Source organism: Saimiri boliviensis, chromosome 2 (assembly GCF_048565385.1).
Source record: "Saimiri boliviensis isolate mSaiBol1 chromosome 2, mSaiBol1.pri, whole genome shotgun sequence".
NCBI classification, from domain to species: Eukaryota; Metazoa; Chordata; class Mammalia; order Primates; family Cebidae; genus Saimiri; species Saimiri boliviensis.
The window spans coordinates 579232-588670 of record NC_133450.1 but is presented as its reverse complement, the minus strand read 5'-3'; the positions used below and the strand labels follow the sequence as shown (position 1 = coordinate 588670).

Sequence of the window (9439 nt, the reverse complement as noted above, 5' to 3'; positions counted from 1 at the left end):
CAGAATGGGATCTCGGGCTGGGAGGGAAGGGGGGCTGTCAGGGCACACCCGGTGGAAAGAGTGGCTCCCCTCCCCTGATGGCCCCACTACCCACTTTGGGTTTATATTATGGATGTCTCCAAACATATTCAGGGTAGAGAGAGGAGCATAACGACAGCGCAAGCCCACGCCGCCCAGCTCCGCAGTTACCCCTCCAGGCCGACCTCGTTTTCAGCTAACCCTCTCCCACCGCTCGTTTTCAAGCGAGATGTGAGTGTCCTGAGCGAGGCGGAGGCGCCCCCAGTGGGAGAGCGGGTGCCCGCCCCGCTGGGGCACAACTGGGCCGGTAGTTGCGCTCACTCCGGGTAGGGGGCGGAGGGCGGGGGCAGGGCCGGCGGGGCGGGGCCAGAGGCGCGGCGGGGCGGGGGGCGCTCTCCGGGGGACTCAAGGCGCGCGGCGCGGGGCGCACAGCGCCAGTCTCCGCCTTGCAAGCTCAGAGCGTGCCCGCCGCGCCGCCGCTGTCCGTACCCGCCGCCGCCACTGCCGCCGCCGCCGCCGCCGCCATGCCCAACTTCGCCGGCACCTGGAAGATGCGCAGCAGCGAGAATTTCGACGAGCTGCTCAAGGCACTGGGTAAGCGCCGCAGAGGGCGCGCCCCGAGGGGAGAGGCGGCCCGGAGGTGCCCGGTCCCGGAGGGGGTGCCCGGCCCCGGAGGGGGTGCCCTGGTCCCGGAGGGGGTGCCCTGGTCCCGGAGGAGGTGCCCGGCCCCGGAGGGGGTGCCCTGGTCCCGGAGGGGGTGCCCGGTCACGGAGGAGGTGCCCGGCCCCGGAGGGGGTGCCCTGGTCCCGGAGGGGGTGCCCTGGTCCCGGAGGGGGTGCCCGGCCCCGGAGGGGGTGCCCTGGTCCCGGAGGGGGTGCCCTGGTCCCGGAGGGGGTGCCCGGCCCCGGAGGGGGTGCCCTGGTCCCGGAGGGGGTGCCCGGCCCCGGAGGGGGTGCCCGGCCCTGGAGGGGGTGCCCTGGTCCCGGAGGGGGTGCCCGGCCCCGGAGGGGGTGGGCGTTGGGGAGCCCAGGCAGGACGGAGTCCCCGGGGCGATACGACGCCTTGTCTCCCGGGCGCACCGGGTTTCGGAGCAGCTAGTAGAGAGCCCGGAACCCACGCGTTCATCGAACGTTTGGGGAATGTTTGGCGCCCTCCTAGACGGTGCGGACTTCATCCCGTGCTCGATCATAGCGAGGAGAGATTACTAGAGAGCAAGGAGGGTCGGGGACTTAAATTTGGAGACTCCGATTTGAGACCAGGCTCTGCCGCGAATTCACTGTGCAGCTCGAAGAAAGTCACTTACCCTCTCTGTGCCTCAGTTTCTCGTCTCGAAAACCAGGGCGAGGGCAGGGAAGCGAGTGGATCCCTTTTAAGGCCCCTTTCTAAAGTTAGAGGGTCTGAGCAGCGCCAGACCGGTCCCGAGACGGGCCGCGGGGCTCCGTGGCCCGAGCCTGTGGCGCGCCCTGCGCAGGTGTGAACGCCATGCTCCGGAAGGTGGCCGTCGCGGCTGCGTCCAAGCCTCACGTGGAGATCCGCCAGGACGGGGATCAGTTCTACATCAAGACGTCCACCACGGTGCGCACCACCGAGATCAACTTCAAGGTCGGAGAAGGCTTTGAGGAGGAGACGGTGGACGGACGCAAGTGCAGGGTGAGGCCCCAGAGCCGGCGCCGCGGTCCCGGGTCCCCCTCCGCGCCCGCGGCGCGCCTGCCTTGCGGGGTGTGCGCTCCGGCGGTCGGCAGGGGGTTTGCGCGTCAAGCGTCGGCTTCACTGCGCCCCAGTCCCACCCCGAAGCCGCCTCCCGAGCGGGCTCCGGCTCGCTCCGCGTTCGGCGCTGTGGCGTTTGCAGCGCTTTGCGGCGCCGAGCGCGCGCGGCGCAGGAGGAACCGCTGCAGGGGCCGCCGGGTCCTCGGGCCGCGCTGCTGCCACGTTTCCTGTCGCGGGTGAAGCGGCGGCTCCTGCATTCCCCTCCCGCCGTGTCCCCCGCGCCCGCCGGGGTCCCCGGGCCGCCTGGGACCGCTCTGGATTCGGTTTCAGCAGTCCCGAGGACCCCGGCACCTCTCCCACCCGCCCTCAGCCTGCTTCCTCAAAGGAACGGCAGAGGCTTTGCAAAAGCAAGGCAGGTTCTGGCTGGGAAAACGGACTGGCTGCCCTTTCTTAGTCCTCAAGGGCGAGAGTTTCTCTTAATTTCTCCATACATCGGCCCAGGGATGAACCGGTGGACTGAAGCAAGGGGTTGTACATTCCTTTTTTGCATGGGCAAAAACTGCATTTGGTTAACCAGATGGAAAAATAATCGCTGGTGGCACCCACTTATTTAAAAAGTGACAGAATGTCTCCCTCCCTATCTCCAATTTTTTTTTTTTTTTAAGAAAAGAAAAAAGTCATGATATTCCAGAGAGTGGGAAATTGTTTCTTTTATTCCTGAGCAGTGCCTGGTCTGATCTCAGAACGGGACTCTCTGGGCACTGGGCCTGGCCGGACAAAGAAACAAAGCCCCCCAGAAGCTGATCCAGGAGGCGGTCTGGGGCTCCCAGAATTGCCATAGCCTGAAAATGGTGTCCACGCTTGCAGGGATCTGAAGCCCAAACTCTGCTGCAGAAACAAAGATCAGGACAGCCTAGAGTGAAGGGCTGGGAGTCTTGGCGATAGGCAGGGCTCAGTTTGGGGACATCCAATGGTGGCTGCTGTCAGGGAGGGTAATTCTGAGTTTTTAAAAATTAAAGGTTCACACAACAGCCTGGAGAGTGGAGCTTTCTGCACCCCCATCCCCCACACCTTGCCTAATGAATGTATTCCACGTGTTAGTTAAAAACTGATTATGACCCCAAAACCTAAAATGCAATTAAAAAAGAAAAAAAAGAAAAAAAAATTGCCCAGACAAAGATTGGTGAGTAAAACTGTATTTAACATGAAAAAAAAAAAAAAAGAAATATAAACCTCCTAAAAAATCAAAAAAAAAAAAAAAAAAAAAAAACTGATTATGTGCACATTCAGCTCTGGCCCACCCTGCAGCGCAGCTGTACCACACTTGGCTTTGTGCGGACGCTGGGAAGAACTTCAGGAAATCCGTTCTTTTGCCTCCCACCTCTAAAAGCATGAAGCCCCTTCAGATTGATTTGCTTTTTAAAAGGTTTCTAAAGGGATGTAGCCTGGAAAGTGGAAGCATTTTAACCCTCAGAGCCAGAGACGCCCAGGTTTATCGGCGTAGGGGTGCACTACATCTGATAAGGAGTGGACAGAAAGGACGTTCCTATCCCAAAATCCATTCAGGGAATCAGGCTCCTGATCTGCTGATGACAGATGTGCTTACAAAATTCGTGTCTTAACTGTTGTAAAATATTGTGGTTCTGATGTGAAGATTCTTGCTTTTAAAATCCTGAGATCAGGCGTTCGAGACCAGTCTGACCGACATGCTGAAACCCCGTCTCTACTAAATATACAAAAAAATTAGCTGGGCCCGGTGGCAGGCACCTGTAATCCCAGCTACTCAGGAGGCTGAGGCAGGAGAAATGCTTGAACCTGGGAGGTGGAGGTTGCGGTGAGCAGAGATTGTGCCACTGCACTCCAGCCTGGGCAACAGAGTGAGACTCCATCTCAAAAAATAAATAAAAATAACCCAAATTGTTTGAAGGGGTAGTTAATTTTTAGATAAATGAATCATTTCATGCTCTAAATTTTATTCTGATAGATGTAAAGCATACCTAGGATCTTCCTACTTCAGTAAGAGAGACTGTGTGTGTGTGTGTGTGTGTGTGTGTGTGTGTGTGTGTGTGTGTTACAAGGTGTATTTATACCCCTTAAAATCTGTGACCAGCACTCTGAATTTGGACTTTCTAAGGCGCAGCAGAGAAGAATCTGTGGCCTGCTGACAGGGACCATGTGTTGATTCTCTCTGCACAGCAATTATTTTTCGATGCTCGTTGCTGTCCCTGCTCCTGCTGCTGAGACTGTAATTAATGTCACTAATGGTTTTCCCGCCCGCAGAGTTTAGCCACTTGGGAAAATGAGAACAAAATTCACTGCACGCAGACTCTTCTTGAAGGGGACGGCCCCAAAACCTACTGGACCCGTGAGCTGGCCAACGATGAACTTATCCTGGTAGGGGACCCTTGACCCCCAAACAATCCTGAAGTTCCCCCAGATGGTGCCTGAGATGGGCCCCACAAATATGTCCTCCTCACTCGGCCATTCAGAGAAAGACACCATTTGCCCTGGATTAAAATTAGAGCAGAAAACCCGAGATGACAGTTGAGGTCAGAGGAAATCATTGTTAAATGGTTGGCAGGAAAGAGGAATGGCTCAGAGGGCGGAACAGGGGCTAGAGACGGGCGGAGTGCCTGCCCCTACCCACACGGGCACAGCCCGGAGGTGGCGGCGCGCCTGGGCTCTGTGAAATCCCCACGCTCACGCGGCAGAAGGGTTTTTTTGTTTTTGGTTTTGGTTTTTCATTCTCTTTCCCCCTTTTGCTGGCTGGGGAAGGTTTCAGTGATTTTTATCACATCAGCCCTCAGAACCTTAGAGAACATTTTTACCTGTGATTTGCAGACTCTAGTGGCCTTTGGGAGCCAGGCAATGAATGAGTGTAACACAGTGCGGAGAGATGAGCCCCTTTAGAATTAGAAAAGGGGCCGGGCGCGGTGGCTCACACCTGTAATCCTAGCACTTTGGGAGGCTGAGGTGGATGGATCACCTGAGGTCAGGAGTTCAGGACCAGCCTGGCCAACATGGTGAAACCCCATCTTTATTTAAAAAAAAAAAAAAAAAAGAATTAGAAAAGATAGGCTTGTCCTTAAAAGTATTCAGACTGGCCAGGCACGGTGGCCTGTAATCTTAGCACTTTGGGAGGCTGAGGCAGGCAGATCACTTGAGGTCAGGAGTTCGAGACCAGTCTGGCCAACATGGTGAAATGCCGTCTCTACTGAAATACAGAAATTAGCCAGGCATGGTGGCAAGTGCTTGCAGTCCCAGCTACTCAGGAGGCTGAGGCAGGAGAATGGCTTGAACTCAGGAGACAGAGGTTGCAGTGAGCCGAGATGGTTCCACTGTACTCCAGCCTGGGCAACAGAGACTCTGTCTCCAAAAAAAAAGAGAAAGTATTCAGACAAAAACATTTTAAACACCCACTCCTAGCCAAATGAAACTTACCTGGTGAGCCCAGATTAGAACCTCTATAGTTTTAAGCACACACTTCCTTGGACTTTTTAGATAGAGAACAAAGAAAGGGCCCGGGGCTGAACAATTCCCATCACCCTGCCTTTGTGTTTCAGAACTGGCTGGGCTTGGTGGCTCACACCTCTAATCCCAGCACTTTGGGAGGCTGAGCCCAGGAGTTTGAGAACAGCCTGGGCAACAAGTGAGACCCCCATCTCTACAAAACAAAAACAAAAACAAAAACAAAAAAACAAATTAGCTGGGTGTGGTGGCGCAAGCCTGTAATCTCAGCTACTCGGAGGCTGAAGTGGGAAGATCACTTGAGCCTGGGAGTTTGAGGCTACAGTGAACAGTGATTGTGCCACTGCACTCCAGCCTGGGCAACGGAGCTGAGACCATGTCTCAAAATTAAAAAAAAAAAAAAAAAAAAAAAAAAAAAAAAAAAAAAAAAGGTCCTGGCGCGGTGGCTCACGCCTGTAATCCAAACACTTTGGAGGCCATGGCGGGTGGATTACCTGAGGTCAGGAGTTCAAGACCAGCCTGACCAACATGGTGAAACCCCGTCAAAAAAAAAAAAAAAAAAAAACTAATCAAGATTTTTACAACCACCCTTTTCTTCCGGAGTAGAAAAGGGAAAAGCTGTTTTGGGTAAGCAGGAAATTATATCCTTTGGTCTCCATTAGGGACTTTGTTAACCTCTGTTCCGTCTTAGTGAATGTCACCCTGAAACGCTGTGAACAGGAGGCTGCCTGCTGAAGGGTGCTAGGAAGGGCCTTGCAGTGTGACCCGGGCATGGCCTTTCCCTTCCCAAGCTCTTTCCCCTGCTATGCAATGAGGGGTTGAGCTCCAGCCTGATCCCTGAGCTCCTGCTCAGACTTGAAATTACATGTTTATTCTGCAAGAAGACCCTAAATTGAGCTCTCTATTACTTGAACTGAGACTGCTTGATCTTTCTCTCCCTTCCTCTTGTCCTTCCCTGGGATGATTTAACATGCTTTCTCCTTTCACAGAGAAAGGACTGGCTTAATTTGCAACCTGGTTAATATTGTTTCCAGGGAAGCGATACTTGCTGGGCTTGGGGGAGCAATTTGAGGCTGAGACGTGGAGATTTAGGAGAAAAGGTACATATGGTTTCCTGGTACCAGAGACAGCCAAGAGGGAGGTGATTTTAGAGTTTTTGAGTGTAGCTGAGGGTTCAGGAGGCTCGGTTTGCTCTGACAAAGTATGATTTTATTAACTTGTGTAGTAAACATGCAGCCGGAATCACAGGCCAAATTCTGCTACAGGGACCCCAGTCACTCTCAAATCCTCCCTCCCCCCAACTACAGTTCTAACCCTGCATCCTTCCTGGGCACAGCAAACATATATACAAGCCTCAAAGGGAAAGGGAGCATTAACTCTTGACATTTGGGATCTGAAATGTGGGCTTTTGTTTCAAGGGTTATTATCATTAATAAATCTAAAACGCAGGGAGACGCAGTCTCTGTATAACAGGAGGCGATTATTCTAGTTAAGTTGAAATGAGCTTTCCCAGCGCCAACAGTAAATTGCCCCCAGGCTATAAGTTGCATTCCTTTGAAAACTGAGTATACTCCCTCAAACCACTCTGGAATATTCTACAAAGAGTTTCTGTCGGGAACCTCTAAGCATAGTTTGCAGGCTGAGAACGCCACTTCAAATGTGGTTGGAAATGCGGCAGTCTCTTCTTGTAGCATGAAGCCGTTTGTTAGCTTGGGAGAGCTGTCAGCTAGCGAGAATAGTTTCTCCAGGGTACAGCATCAAATCCCCAAATGCTGGCTTTCCATTTGACAGCCCGTGGCTGTAGGACTCAAAGAATTATGGAAAATGTGCATAGTTCTGAGGCATCCAGACTTCTGAGAGGCAGACTTCAGGTGGGAACGCCATGCCCCATGCCACCTAACATACAGAATCACCTGCATTTCTTCCTAATAGAGAAGAGGCTAGGACAAAGGTGGCCAGAGTTAGGTATAAGTGACAGTCTGGTCAGGAGATCCCTAGCATGAAAAAAAGCTGGTGACTGAGTGTGGTGGCTCATGCCTGTAATCCCAACACTTTGGGAGGCTGAGGTAGGTGGATCACTGGAAGTCAGGAGTTTGAGACCAGCCTGACCAATATGGTGAAACCCCATCTCTACTAAAAGTACCCAGAAATTAGCTGGGCCTGGTGGCATGTTCCTGTAATCTTGGCTACTCGGAAGGCTGAGGCAGGAGAATCGCTTGAACCTGGGAGGCAGAGGTTGCAGTGAGCTGAGATCATACCACTGCACTCCAGCCTGGACAACAGAGTGAGACTCTGTCTCAAAAAGAAAAGAAGCTAGTGATGGGCATCTGCTTCCTTCGTCTCTAAGCATTAGAAGTGTTTCCCTGAAGCACACGTGTCGGGATAATGTTTCAGCATATGTTCCCTGACAGCATCTCATGACCAACTAAGAGGTCAGGGCAAGAATAGAAACACCATAGGAGAGCTAAATGCTTCGTTTCCGTGGTTTTAACGTCTCTTTAATTTCAGGCCACTTTGAGAATCTGAAAGATAAGGACTTTCTGGCAGATAAATGTACATTTGCAAACAAACGTATGTCAGGTCTACAGAGGGGAATTTCTGTTCCTTGGGTTTTTTTTTTGTTTTTTAACACGTGTATCTCTTTCCCTGTTCTAACTGCCTGTGAGAGGCCCAGGAGACCAGGCCTGTGAATCATTGCTAGTTTTTGGAAAAAGCTGAGGCAGTTTACTTATGGGCAATATCATTTCAGGGGCCAGCAGAAAAATGTTCTCCTCCATCTCTGTAATGATTCATGTCCACCCTGCATCAAACAAAGAGCCATAGAATTTTAGCTGGAAGAACCTTTGCGATGATCATCTTGTCAATTCCACCCTCTCCTCAATATCACCCCCTGCCAGCCCCTTTCCCAAAGAAGTCAAGAGAGGAAGACATTTGCCCAAGCTTAGCCAGCTGTGAGTGGCAGGGCTCGCTCTGGATGCCGGTGCTGCGCTTTTACAGCTGAGACCAATTTTCTAACTTGCAGATGACTCGCGTATTATATATACAGCGTCTCAGCCCGTCTCCCAGGTTAGATGACTGCATCCTGGAAAACACTTCCATTCCATCTCCAAAGCAAAGAACAGAACGGGCTCTGAGTGCTGGACCCTGTGGCCCCAGCTGCTCGAGCTTCTTTCTATCTTGAAGTCATTTGAAAACAGACAGAGCCACTTCAGAAATGTCCATTATGACCTTCTTCCCCTTTGGGTTTAATTTTAAAATCAAAACTTCTGGCATTGCTTATGTCAGCATTTTACAGGTTCCAGAGGCAAAGAAAAATGGTATATAACATAATTCTATACCCTGGTTACCTCTCTGCCAATAGAGCTTAAGGGGTGGGGGGGGGAATCCCTTAACACTTAGCATGAGCACACACACAGGAAATTGAATGTCTGTTACAAAGAGTTTTTAACAGGGCAATGAGTGGCCTTATTAGTGATATGCCTTGAACATTTTTGCACAGGCATCTGCTGATTGGTTTTCCTTTTCTTCTTCTCTGCAGACGTTTGGCGCCGACGACGTGGTCTGCACCAGAATTTATGTCCGAGAGTGAAGGCAGCTGGCTTGCTCCCACTTTCAGGAAGGGACGCGGGTTCCCCTGAGGAGTATGTCATAGTTCTGAGCTGCCGGTGGACCGCCCTTCCCCCGTTTCAGTATTAGATGATCCCGTTTTCCCTACGACAATGTTCTAGTACCCGCCTCCCCCCACCCCCTTGTATCCCTGGTGCCCCCTAGTTTGGCATTTGCACGGTTTCAGAAGTCATTAAACTCGCTGGACATGTGTCAAGGCTTTTCCCTTTTTTGGTTTGCCTCTTCGGTTTCAACCCGGGAGTCACCGTGCGCTGTCCTCAGCACTGCGTGGGTCTGTGCGGTGCGCTCAGCCTCCGCCTGCCGGCCTCGGTGTGGGGCTTTGAGCAGACATTGGCAGTTGCAAGCTGGGCTCCCGCAGACTGGCTAGAGCCACACAGCAGATCCAGGTGTGAACCCACCTCCCAGCGTGGCTGTTTCATTGAGTGACTTGGTATCAGTAGTTCCCAGAAGGAAAGGACACATTTAACGGGAGAGAGCTCGTAATGAAGGGACTGTTTATACCGGCAGGATGAATAGAGCCAGCCAAGGATGGGGAGGCATTCAAAGACTAGCAGCGGAGGGAGCCACCCCCCGGCCTGAAAACAGAAGGGAAAGAGGGGTCACCAGACCATGAGGGCTA

The 9439-nt window shown here is 52.5% G+C and overlaps 1 protein-coding gene across 1 annotated transcript; it reads left to right on the top strand.

Annotated features, from left to right (window-relative positions):
• Nucleotides 1-423: 423 nt before the first annotated feature.
• On the top strand, nucleotides 424-9016 carry CRABP1 (cellular retinoic acid binding protein 1). Its single transcript, XM_039469039.2, has 4 exons — nucleotides 424-612; nucleotides 1490-1668; nucleotides 4006-4119; nucleotides 8732-9016. The coding sequence occupies exons 1-4, from the start codon at nucleotides 543-545 to the stop codon at nucleotides 8780-8782; spliced, it is 414 nt and encodes a 137-aa protein (XP_039324973.1). The 5' UTR covers nucleotides 424-542; the 3' UTR covers nucleotides 8783-9016.
• Nucleotides 9017-9439: the final 423 nt, after the last annotated feature.